Source organism: Chelonia mydas, chromosome 2, assembly GCF_015237465.2.
Source record: "Chelonia mydas isolate rCheMyd1 chromosome 2, rCheMyd1.pri.v2, whole genome shotgun sequence".
Lineage (NCBI taxonomy): Eukaryota > Metazoa > Chordata > Testudines > Cheloniidae > Chelonia > Chelonia mydas.
In genome coordinates, this window is record NC_057850.1 from 67,734,213 (window position 1) to 67,747,405 (window position 13,193).

The following is a 13,193-nucleotide window of genomic DNA, read 5'->3' on the forward strand; positions in this document are numbered from 1 at the left end:
ACAAATGTGTGTCTAAACTGGTTTTAAATATCTGATTAAATCAATAGTCAATAGCTCATGTTCTAATCCTGTATCTGCCACTGACAAATTAAGTCACCACTTTGGCTTTGGAAAAGTTATTTAATCTCTTGGTGCTTCAGAAACACTAGCTGTAAAACGGGAATAATACTGATCTTTCTCACAAAGGTGTTAAGGATTCAGTTTTATATAACACATTGATTAAAACACTAAGATGCGTTTTGCTACTTTTTTTTTTTTTTTAAGAAGCCGTAAAATGTTAGTTGAAAGTCAAGGTAAAAAATTGGGATAGAGGAATAAGTGAAAGCTAAAATTATTGGTACAACCTATTCCTTCGACTAGCATTCTCTAGAATAAGATCAGCATCAGAATATTTTTATCAAAGAAACAAGTGGCAAATGACAGCAAGAGAAAAATGTGTTAGAATGTGTATTTTATTCTTGAAAGAGTATTCTCTTCACTACATGGTATTATGACTCAATATAGAAAAAAAGAGATGTACCTGTAGCATTACCCAATCACAAATGTATATTAATGTTTTGACTAGTACAATAAGAATGTGTTTTAAAAAACAAACCTCACTTCTAATCCATTATTTCATATCCAGATGTTTCCTGTACATCTGCAGTTGTCTCAGAATTCATGAGCTATAGTATCTTAGCAACCTCTCGTCTGTTGGTTTCAGGATTTTCTTTTCACTCATGTTTACCACCCAACCTGGAGCAAGACCAAAGAAAATCTGTCTAGGGTCCTTGCGTGTGCTTAGCATTTGGAAAAGTTCATCTTTACTTATGTCTGGCAAAACATAACCATATTTCTTGGCGAGTTCAAGCCTGGCTTCTGGAATCTTTGATGGATCTGCTAGATACCCACGATTCCTGGCATCTGTGTAGTAACGAACCAGATCTTCAGGTGGAAGCATTCGCTTTGGAATAGGCTGGCCACGCAGAAAAAATGGTATTGGCTTGCACAAAATCTCTACAGGCAAGCAAAGGAGAGAAATAATTAGGGATAGTACGTCATAATCAAGGTTCAAAAGCATTAGATGATGCCTCCTTTCCTCAAAAGACAAGTACAACATATGCCTGAAGTCTCTTGCTAGATTATTTGACTGCCACAAACTCATGCAGGGAAAAGGAGGAAAACTAGAGACAACTCTCTCCATATTTTCTTGTTCTGGGATACCAGACATCAATTAAGTTGTACAAATGCAATAAACCAAATGAATCAGTTAAAAATATTGTTTAAAAGGAAAAACTGATTTATATTCCCGATTTATAACCATCTGCATGAACCACTGTTTTAAGAAAAAAATGTTTTAAATATGTATAGCATGCCTGCTTTGGAAAGAAAGACATGGTACAGTAATATTACCATGTATTTAAAGATCTTGCTTGTAGGTTAGGACTGTTATATCAGGGCTAGAAAGACAAGGTGGATGATCAACAGAAGTTGGTCCAATAAAAGACATTACCTCCCCACCTTGTCTTTCTAATATCCTGGGACCAACACAACTGCAACACTGCATATATCAGGGCTGTTTATTTTCAGCTTATGGAGAACACTCTCAAATGTATTGCCCTAATAAGAATTTCTCTTTACAAATGCCAAACAGTTTATTGGGAACATCCCCAAGGATGAGAACCGTCCAGAATTTATTTATTATTAACTGAAATTTTCTGGGTTTTTTTGGTTGGTTTAGAAAAAATGGACAAGACCAAGGTAATACAATTCACTCAATAAGGATCACGTCTGGCCTCCAGTTCATGCATGCAACGGCCATTAATACGATAGATTGTACATGTAAATGTTGGGCAAGATACAGACTCAAGACAAGCAGAAACCACACTCTTCACTGAAACATTGTAAAAAAGCAATAGTTATTTTGTATGAGGTGATTCCATGCTCCTCAAATTTTGTTTTCATAATAAAATGGCTATTTCAAAAGAAACAAAAAAAATCACTTCCACAATCTAAAAATAAAAATACATTTCAAATCCATAATTTCCTTTGAATTGGCTCTTCTCCTCCCCCTCCTCCCCCAATGTATTGTTTTCCTAAAAGAGGAGTGCCAGGAATATAAACCCACTTTTGTTACGAATTTTTATTTATTTATTTATTTTTAAACAGAGTGGTCAAGCGCTTCAATTTTCATTGTCAATATTTTCCCCACATCTAATATGGACATAACGTAGATACAATTGTAAAAATAAAAACAAAAAACAAAAACAAACCTGCAGAATTCAGCTAGTTTAACAGGTTCCTCCCGACCCCCTCGAAGCAACCTTACAACCCAAATCTGCAAACTCCTTAAATGTAGTTTTTTCCCTGCACTGAATAATTTATATAGCATCAATGACTGGGTAGGGCTGATAGGCAAATAGTAAATCATGGAAAATTGAGCAAGTACTGCTTTTGAGGGAGGATAATTTTCTAGCAGAGCTCTATTAGACTGCATTGATTTATGCAGCTCCTACTGGACCTTCAAAAAGAACGAATGATTGACTCTTTCCATAGCAGTCTACATTTAGGATTTAGATTTTAAAAAACCACCACCATTCCACCAAAGAAAAGAAGCGGGGAGACGAGGGGGAATTCTTACCCAAACTCCGTGGATCATAGAAGCCTGTCGTAACAACACCACCATTTTTTTCAATTGCAGCAATGGCTAACTCAGATGCCATCTGTACTTCAATATTTACTTTTGCTGAAAAGATATCCGCACCCTGCAAGTTACAGCACGTGCTTAGATTAAACATAAATTGAATATTTTGGTAGCTGTATTTATCCATCTCTACAGAGTATCAAATATGAAATACGAAAACTAAGTTGGGTCACAATTCTACAATATCCCATTACATGATTTAACAATTTTAACTACTCTTTCAATTGAAAAAAATAACATCTTGCAAATCATAACACACTGTCCAGCTTTTCATGAATACATAGTGCCCTCTAGTGGATTTAGCATTACGAATTTAATTAGTCTTCCATTTGGAAACATAAAACTGGCTTAGAAAAGCAGTCACGCTTCCAGGAGAGAGGAAGAGAGGGGCACCAAACAAAAAACTGAGGCTTTACATTATTATTATTATTCTCCTCGTAGTGTATTTCAGACATACCTTCTCCACTAGTTGGACACCATAATCCCTTTTGAGTGGCTGTATTGTCACACCTCTGGCATTGGTGAGCTGGGTTAAATCGATCGGTTGAGTGGGGTCCACTCTACCCAAGTCAATAAGGTATTGCAGCTTTTGAAGACTGAGGGGGTGATACTGGCGCCTGTAGCTGGAGAAAAGGCAAAGAAGTTTAGGATTTCAAAATATGAAGCTGAAATTCAGCATAATTAGCAGAGTGAAACAAGCTTCCAGGTTTAGTTGATTAAGAGACAAATGAACGATACAATACTTTTTTCCGTTTTCCATCCTTTCCTAAATGTTCCAAGTAATTTTGTTTAAGAATAGGCCCATCCATAAGTACATTTTATTCCCCTTTTATAAAATAGGAAACCAAACACTACAACTGGCTATCACCGGGTTCAATTCACATCAAAGTAACATCCCCAGCAGCTAGTCAGCTTAAGTTGCACAGACTGTCTGGGTTCTAGAAGGAGAGGCTAAGTGTTATTCTGAAGAAGAAATCAAAGTTTGAATGATCCTTGGCAAGTCAAGAAGATTTTAGACAACCACCTTCTCCTATGAGTCTAACTCATCAGCCTGATTGACACATGAGAATCTGACTCAATGACATTCAAGCATATGCAAAGAATCCTTAGTATTCTACTCCAATGTGAGCTCTTTCTGGGTTTATTGCTTTTCTACTGTGCTTATTGTAAGCAAACACCTCACAAATATTAATGATTTATCCCTCTTATCACTTACGAGGTAAGGAAATATTGAGTAAATATCCATTCCCCATATGGTTGGGCATTTGATTGGCCAAATAATATAAAAAAGGGTCAAATATTTTAAAGCACTAATTTACTATAACAGTAACAAAGGAGTAAGACTTTATGGTCTCCAATAAGCTTAGCCTTAGCTAAATACTTATGCCTAATGACAAAAAAACCCCAAGCTACTCAACTCAAGTTATTTTTACTCAGAAAAATGTGAAGCACAATAGAAAAAAAGCTAAAGAATAGCACCATGACGTAATCAAAAAAGTAGGCCAGCCATTACATCAGGGCATTCTTGCTGGAATATTTGATAAGTCAAATAATAGGTAGTCAGTTAATCAGACAACTGACATTATACGACTAATCAGCTGACCAGCTTGCCAAGTCTATTCCGCCACACACTCAAGGGAAGCAGGAAGATTGCAGCCAAGAGCCATCAACTTAAAAAAAGGAATGGGGCTAAAAGGGAGAGAAAGTAGGGCAGGCTGGCTGAATAACTTGATTTTCACCTGTGTTCCAATACTTGTCTCTGTTATTCAGTGAGTTGTATAATTAGTCAGATACTTGAATGGATATATTTAAATACCTGTGAAATTCATTAAATAATATATTCAAGATTTTGGCTATTTGATCAGTCATAGTAGAAAGTTATATTTCTAACAACCAAATGAAACAGAAAGCTGAGTATTACAATTAAATGGAGCAGAGTATTTAAAAATATACAGCTCTTTTATTCCTGTAACCTACAGGCAGTATAGTGGCATATATATTTTTCACTATGGCTGGTAGGCTGTGACTTCCGATACCCAGCACATATTTTTCAAGCCCTGGAAGTATTTTCACTCCTTTTTATACATGGGGACTGAGACAGAGATTAAGAACAGGAAGAATACTGTAAATATGGGAAGGAAATTTTGTATGATTACATATGCACAATAAGTATATCACCAGTAAACATATACAAACACTTAATGGTGTTTGGCCTTTATTATCATGAAAGAATAAACTGGAAACACATTTTCCAATAGTTTGGGCTTGGATTTAGGCAAATATCAACATTTACACAAAATTACAAAGTACCTTTTTGTGAGAGGATATTCAGAGATGAGGTAAATGTATTTTAACCACAAGTTACAAAGAGGCCATTTACTTGTATTTTGGCAAAAATTATATTTCTAAATACAGGATATGTTTCTTGGAACAGCTGTAGAGTTACAAGAACAGGCTCTTTTACCACATTGCTAATTTACTTTGCTATTATTTTACTGTACAACACAAGTTATTGTGAATCTTCTGTCACTTAGAAGACTGGATCATTTTTCATTAAAAGGGCAGTTTACAAGATAAATTTAACATTAATGAGAAATTCCTAGTTTTAGCTGTTCTTCAGCATTCCCTGTTTTGGATTGCTGATTCAGGAAGTCACTATCTAACCACCTGTGGAAAGTGCTGCTCATCCACTTTCATGGTAAGGTAAATTAGGGGGAGGGAGATAATCTTTATTTCCAAATAGCGTCAAGAAAGCAACTTGCTTAAAACAAGTTTTCATAATGCTAATCAAATATCAATACTAACCACATATTAAATTCACTTAATTAATAGGCATATACACAGAAAACCTTCAGTAATGAAAACAAGTCTGCTACCAACACGTCATTCCACAGAATGGAAACATACACATGAATATTCACCGAAGTCAGTATCAATACCATAAAAATCAAACTACATATTTAATAAGACTTTATACACAGCACAGATTAGAGACAGCTCCGGGGTGAAGGAGTTAAACACATGCAATATATCACATGGCCCTTACTGGCTAAAACTGTGGCATATGTTTGCCACTATTGCAAATGTATGGCACTAATATTTGTATTACCCTTTACAGAATTACAAGAAAGTCATGGACCCAAAGAGCGCAAACATTAAATTACACAAGAAATGAAGACAGACAAGGAGAAACATGGGTTTCATGTTGTGCATGAAACCTGTAAGTTCTGATTTATTTTTAATTGGAGCAACAGAATAAGGCAAAAAATAAAAACAGATAGCAGTGAAGTGTAGATCAATGACTGACAGAAGTGGATTGTGAGAAAGTATCTGTAGCGTTTGAGGACAATTGCCCCACTGGAAGAGGAAGGGTGTTCCAAAAGCAAGGACAAGTCATGGAAAAGGCACACAAATGCCAACGGGAGGAGGAAGAAAAGCAGGATGCATAGGCAGAGCATAGGGTGTAAGATGAAATGAAAAAAGTATGGAGTAGGACATTTCAGCTGGATCCAGTGAATTTTGCTGTTAAGGAAGTTAGCAAAACTATGGGCAGAGAGAAGGGTGCAGAAGTTGACAGGGACAATGGTTTTGAACATTGCTAAAGATGGGAAAAAAGAATAATGCAAGTGTGAATGGACAAAATCAGAAAGGCTAAGGCTACGTCTACACTACAGACATAGTGGCACAGCTGTATCACTGTAAGGTTTCCCATGAAGCCACTCTATGTCAACAGGAGAGAACTTTCCAGTCAGCTTACTTAAACCACCCCCAACAAGCCGCGGTAGCGTCTCTCGCTGACATAGCACTGTCCACACTAGTGCTTTTGTCAATGAAACTTATGCTGGTCAGGGGTGTGTGTTTTTTTCACACTACTGACCAACAGAAGTGCTAGTGTAGACATAGTCCAAGATACAAAATGAGTTAAACCTAGCTAAGGACACAAAAGGCAATACAAAGTTTCATAAATTCATGAGGAGAAAGACAAACAGACAGGAACATGTAGGTCCACTACTTAACAGACAAGGAGAGCTAACAACAGAGGACATCAAGAAGACTGAGGAGTTTAATGCCTATTTTGCTTCAGTCTTCTCTGAAAAGGTCAACGGTGATCAGATAGTCAACACAATTAATATTAACAACAAGGGGAAAGGAGGACAAGCTAAAGTAGATAAAGAACAGGTTAAAGAATATTTAGGTAAATTAGATGTATTCAAGTCAGCAGGGCTTGATGAAATCCATCCTAGGGTACTTAAGGAACTAACTGAAGTAACCTCAGAACCATTACCAATTATCTTGAGAACTCATGAGGTCCCCGAGGGCTGGAAAAGGGCAAACATAGTACATATCTTTTAAAAAAAAGGGAGAGGAATAAATAACGAGGAGCTGGGTAATTATAGATCAGTCAGCCTAACTTTGATACCTGGGAAGATACTGGAATAAATTATTAAACAATTTGAAGGTACCTATAGAATAACAGGGTTATAAATAATAGCCATCATGGATCTTTTAAGAACAAACCATGCCAAACCAACCAAATTTCCTTCTTTGAGAGGGTTACTGGCCTATTAGATATGGAGGAAGCTATAGATGTGATTTATCTAGATTTCAGTAAAGCCTCATATGACATGACAGCCTCATATGACATTCTTATAAGGAAATGTGGATTAAGTTACAATAAGGTGGGTGCACAACTGGTTGAAAGACTGTACTCAAAGAGTAGTTATCAACATTTCACTGTCAAACTGGGGGAACGTAGGGGGTGGGGTGTGTATCTAGTGGGTCCCACAGGGTCTGTCCTGGGTCCAGTATTGTTCGATATTTTAATTAATGACTTGGATAATGGAGTGGAGAGTATGTTTATAAAAATCTTCAGATGACACAAACCTGAGAGGGGTTGCAAGCCCTTTGGAGGAGAGGACTAGAATTCAAAAGGACCCTGTTAAGTTGGAGAATTGGTCTGAAAGCAACAAAATGAAATTCAATAAAGACAAGTCCAAAGTTCTATACTTCGGAACTAAAAAACAAATGCATTAACTGCAAAATGGGGAATAACCAGCTAGGTGGAAGTACTCCTGAAAAGGCTCTGGGGGCTATTGTGAATCACAAGTTGAATATGAGCCAACAATGTGATGCAGTTGCTAAAAAGCTTAATATCACTCTGGGGTGTATTAATAGGACCATACTATGTAAGACATGTGAGGTAACTGTTCCGTTCTACCTGGCTCTTGTGAGGCCTCACCTGCAGTACTGTAGATAGATTTTGATGCCACACTCTTGGGAGACAGGCCAGTCCTTGCTTACAGACAGCCCCCCAACCTGAAGCAAATACTCACCAGCAACCACACAACAGAACCTATCCTTAAACAAAGCCCGTTGCCAACTGTGTCCACATATCTATTCAGGGGACACCATCATAGGGCCTAATCACATCAGCCACACTATCAGAGGCTCATTCACCTGCACATCTACCAATGTGATATATGCCATCATGTACATTGGCCAAACTGGACAGTCTCTACATAAAAGAATCAATGGACACAAATCAGACATCAAGAATTATAACATTCAAAAACCAGTCAGAGAACACTTCAATCTCTTTGACAGGTTTCTCTTTGACAGAGTAGCAGCCGTGTTAGTCTGTATTCGCAAAAAGAAAAGGAGTACTAGTGGCACCTTAGAGACTAACCAATTTATTTGAGCATACGCTTTCGTGAGCTACAGCTCACTTCATCGGATGCATTATGCTCAAATAAATTGGTTAGTCTCTAAGATGCCACTAGTACTCCTTTTCAATCTCTTTGGTCACTCGATTACAGACCTAAAAGTGGCAATTCTTCAACAAAAAAAACTTCAAAAAAAGACTCCGAGAGACTGCTGAATTGGAATTAATTTGCAAGCCGGATACAATTAATTTAGGCTTGAATAAAGACTGGGAGTGGATGGGTCATTACACAAAGTAAAACTATTTCCCCATGTTTATTCCCCCTTCTCCCCCCCCCCCCCCGCTGTTCCTCAGAAGTTCTTGTCAACTGCTGGAAATGGCCCACCTTGATTATCACTACAAAAGGTCCTTCCCCCCCCACCCCCCCGCCACTCTCCTGCTGGGAATAGCTCACCTTACCTGATCACTCTCTTTACAGTGTGTATGGTAACACCCATTGTTTCATGTTCTCTATGTATATAAATCTCCCCACTGTATTTTCCACTGAATGCATCCGATGAAGCGAGCTGTAGCTCACGAAAGCTTATGCTCAAATAAATCTGTTAGTCTCTAAGGTGCCACAAGTACTCCTTTTCTTTATACTCTTTTGAGTTTATCATCAAAAATGGAAAAAAGTTACCCTGATTAGAGATGTGGAAGTGAATAAGTAGGATTGGTTGGCCAAGAGCTGAATGAAGAGCAGGTGATCTTGTAGAGATGTTGAACGCAATGGGGTTGATCCAAAGCCTACTAGGGTCCCTGGGAGTCTTTTAATAGGCTTCAGATTAAGGCGAGTGAGTGCACAAGTGGAGATAAAGGTGGAGAGAGAGAGCAAGAGCTGAGCACGAGGAGTGATAGGGAAGATACACATGAAAGAGAAACAGACAAAGCAGTCAAGTATGGAAAAGAGGGCAGAAGCCTGTAACCAGGGAGTCATCAATATGGAGGGCAGATAATGAAGGGAAGAGTGGTTCAGAAGGTGGCAGAGAAATGAGAAAGACTAATGGATTCAAAATTACAGAAAGTGACAAGGGGAAGAGGAGGGTGGGGGACTTTGGGGGAAAAACAGATGACTAACTGAAAGGAGAGACTGTCTCATATGTTCAGACTGCGTTCACAAAATTAGATTTCGACTGCCACTTCAGAAGAAAGATAAAAGTGAATGACATTCCACTTAAAATAAATCTAGAAAGCAAACTTACCTGTGTCCTTCATTATACCCATATTTTGGAATAATCAAGTAAAATGGAGTCTGGCCACCCTCAAAGCCCAATCGGGGGCGATTTCCTCTTTGTCTTTGTCCTTTATGACCTCGACCACTTTTCTTACCTCCATGTCTTCCACGGCCACGTCTTTTTTCCTTGAAAGCAATAATTCATAAATTCAGTTAATTACACTATGGATACATAAACTCTGGCAATGTACATTCTGAGGAAATAGAAGACTGTTCTCCAATGAACTGGGTGAGACTGGTAAGAAAGAAGTGGAAATGCTTAACTTAATTAAAGGAGGGAATATTAAACAAAATGTGATTTTAGATAGTTACCCAATCAAATGGTTTGAAAATCTACATGGATATGTGCAAAGCTAGAGTAAGAGTACACGACACATGACAGCTTACATTGGTTTAAGTTATGTTGCTCAGGGGTGTAAATAAGCCACACACACCCTGAGCGACGTAAGTTACACCAGCCTAAGTGCCAGTGTGGACAGCGCTACGTAGGTGGGAGACCTGAAGTAATTAAGTTGATAGGAGACCTCTCACCTGTCAGCTTAGAGAGTCTGCACTAGCAGCGCTGTAACTTCTGTAGCACAGCCGTATAGCACTATATTTTCCTCTCACCTCTAACATTTTGTTAGCAAGCAAGGATGGTTCAATAGTTACAGCACTAGTCCAGGACTGGGAGACCCAACTTCAGTTCCTTGCTCCACCACAGACTTCCTGTGTGATGGTAGGAAAATCACTTAGCCTTTCTGTGTCTCAGTTTCCCTCTCTGTAAAATGAGGATAACAGTACTTCCCTACCTCTCGGAGGTATTGTGAGGATAAATACATTCAAAAGATTGGTTTCAGAGTAGCAGCCATGTTAGTCTGTATCCGCAAAAAGAACAGGAGTACTTATGGCACCTTAGAGACTAAACAAATGTATTAGAGAATTAGCTTTCGTGGGCTACAGCCCACTTCATCGGATGCATAGAATGATAGTAAGAAGATTTTTATTTACATACAGAGAAGGTGGAAATTGCCATACAAATTGTAAGAGGCTAATTAATTAAGATGAGCTATTATCAGCAGGAGAAAAAAAAACTTTTGTAGTGATAATGAAGATAGCCCATTTAGACAGTCGACAAGAAGGTGAGAGGATACTTAACATAGGGAAATTACATCTATTGAATCAATGCTGATAATAGCTCATCTTAATAAATTAGCCTCTTGCAGTTTGTATGGCAACTTCCACCTTCTCTGTATGTGTATATATAATCTTCTTACTATATGTTTCATTCTATGCATCCAATGAAGTGGGCTGTAGCCCACGAAAGCTTATCCTCTAATAAATTTGTTAGTCTCTAAGGTGCCACAGGTACTCCTATTCAAAAGATTGCGAAGCATTTTGAAATCAACAAATGAAAAGTGCTATATAAGAGAGATTAGGTATTATTGTAGGTCTGAGAGTTAGATATTTTCTCTTGAATGATAAACTACTGAGATTCCCCACCCCCATCCCCACCTGAGGGCATGTCTACACTATAATCTCAAATTGACCTATATTAGGTCAACTTGAAGCCACCGCAGTAATTACTGCAATGGCTGATGTCCGTACTAACCTCCTTCTGTCAGTGGTGCGCGTCCTCCAATTGAAGAGGTACAGCATGGGGGGCTGAGAGCTGGGGCTCTCAGCTTTGCACAGCTTCCCACTGGAAGGGGAGGGGACAGCCACCCAGGACTTCTCGCCTCCAGGAGGGAGATCCGCACCCAGAGTCTGGTTGGCTACTGTTCTCCCGGAGGAGAGTGGGGAGCCAGGACCCTGAGGGTGGAGCACGGAGCCCAGGCGAAGTCATTTAAACCTTATTTTCCCTTGTGTCACTGACTTGCTGTTCACTGTTTATTAATATTGAGTTATTTACACCAGAAATACTATTTATGAAATAGAAGCTCATTTACCATAGGTAAACGTCTGTCATGTAAATGTAGCCGTCAGTTTCAGTTTGAGGAAAATTTGCACGCTTGAAACTGCATCACCAGTGCAGAACCTTAATGTAGATGTTTTCCGCTAGTGCGGTATGCCCACATCAGAAGGTTTGGATTGATTGAACTACCTTAATGCAAAGGTATTGGTCATTCATTTCACATTCTCTTACTACCTTTCATTGCGTTCTCAGTCTGCATCTGTTACACAGGGAACCAAGTAAAACCCATTTATTTTAACATTTGGCTATTTTTATTCTGTGTCTGTTAGTTAATTCAGGCTATTTTAATGTATTAAATAATGTGGATAGTAGTCAGAATAGTAGCAATTTAAATAAGCTACCATTAAATAATGCAACTGGTATTTTTCACATTAATTTTATTCAATAAGTTTAGATGGCATAACATTAGGTATTATAAAAATCAGCTACTGTGCATAGTTGGACTCTTACACAAAACACTCTGCAGGGTTGGGGCTTAGATCGGTTTCAGATGCCTTGATCTCTAACCATTTGAGAACTGTGAATCTGACATTTTCAAAGACATGAACTACCAACATTTTACACTTCTTATGTTAGCTTCTTGTAAGTCATCCCCCCCTACAAACACAATTAAGGGGCACAATAGAAGAGGTGGGAAGACAAGAGGAAACAGTCAAGTTAATAGTGCAGCTCTTCTTTCAAATTTTATTGTAAAGGGCTTGACTCAAATCCTGCTAATGGATCCCTGGGCACAACCCCATAAAAGTCAACTGGGGTTCACCCACACAGATCCAATTTCAGGATTGAGGCTTTTGTGTCCATCCTCATTAGGAAAGGTTTCAAAAATTTGCACCAATGCATTAAGGTAGTTCAATCAATCCAAACCCTCTGATGTGGGCATACCACACTAGAGGAAAACATCTACATTAAGGTTTTGCACTGGTGATGCAGTTTCAAGTGTGCAAATTTTCCTCAAACTGAAACTGACGGCTACATTTACATGACAGACGTCTGCTGGCATACCTATATTGGTCAGGCGTGTGCAGCTGTACCAGCAGAAGTCTTTAGCATCTTTAACATTTATCTGTTAGCATTCCACGTCCTGTAGTCAAGACAATACAGGAGAATTTCACCTTTCACTGGGGCGAATACACAGTCTCATCGCTGGGGAGAGGCCCCCAAAAAGCACGAACCCTGAAGGCCAACGCACGTCATGATTTTTTAAGCCAGCTTCGTGGCTGTTGAACGCCAAGGCCCCGCACCACCGAAAGCTCTTCGGGGCCAGCCTGCGCACGCAAGAGACGGTCGGACTCGGGGCTCAGGGGCCGGCCCAGGCTGGCGCGGATCCTGCAACACGCGGGGCTCAGCGCTGAGCAGCTGAGGCTGCCCAGCCGCCTGGGTACCGGAGCGGGGCCCGGCGGGCCGTGCCTCGTTCTCGGAGAGCCAAGGCCCGGGCCGAGCCCGCCCCGGGCCTCCTGCGCCCGGCACTCACCGATTTCTTGGCGCCGGGGTTAGGCCTCAGGTTGACCAGGCTGACCCTGGGCAGGGCCCGGAGTAGCTCCATCGCCTTGGGGCCACCGCCCCGCGACGCGGCTGCCATGGCCGCTCGCGGCCGCCCCCGCCGCACGCCCCCGGCCTGCAA

The 13,193-nt window shown here is 39.7% G+C and overlaps 1 protein-coding gene across 1 annotated transcript; it reads right to left on the bottom strand.

Annotated features, from left to right (window-relative positions):
* Positions 1 to 434: 434 nt before the first annotated feature.
* MRPL15 (mitochondrial ribosomal protein L15) lies at positions 435 to 13,178 on the bottom strand. The gene is made up of 5 exons (XM_037892613.1): positions 13,044 to 13,178; positions 9,587 to 9,744; positions 3,141 to 3,306; positions 2,621 to 2,744; positions 435 to 996 (listed from the first exon to the last, which is right to left on the bottom strand). The coding sequence occupies exons 1-5, from the start codon at positions 13,149 to 13,151 to the stop codon at positions 659 to 661; spliced, it is 894 nt and encodes a 297-aa protein (XP_037748541.1). The 5' UTR covers positions 13,152 to 13,178; the 3' UTR covers positions 435 to 658.
* Between the last annotated feature and the right edge of the window lie 15 nt (positions 13,179 to 13,193).

What these genes read in the sequence shown, in the direction of transcription:
- MRPL15 (XM_037892613.1), bottom strand. Translation starts at nt 13,151, where the DNA reads ATGGCAGCCGCGTCGCGGGGCGGTGGCCCCAAGGCGATGGAGCTACTC. An exon ending in GGGTATAATGAAGGACACAG is followed by an intron (nt 3,307 to 9,586) that starts GTAAGTTTGCTT and finishes CCTTTTCTCCAG; the next exon opens with CTACAGGCGCCAGTATCACC. An exon ending in CTATGATCCACGGAGTTTGG is followed by an intron (nt 997 to 2,620) that starts GTAAGAATTCCC and finishes GCTTGCCTGTAG; the next exon opens with AGATTTTGTGCAAGCCAATA.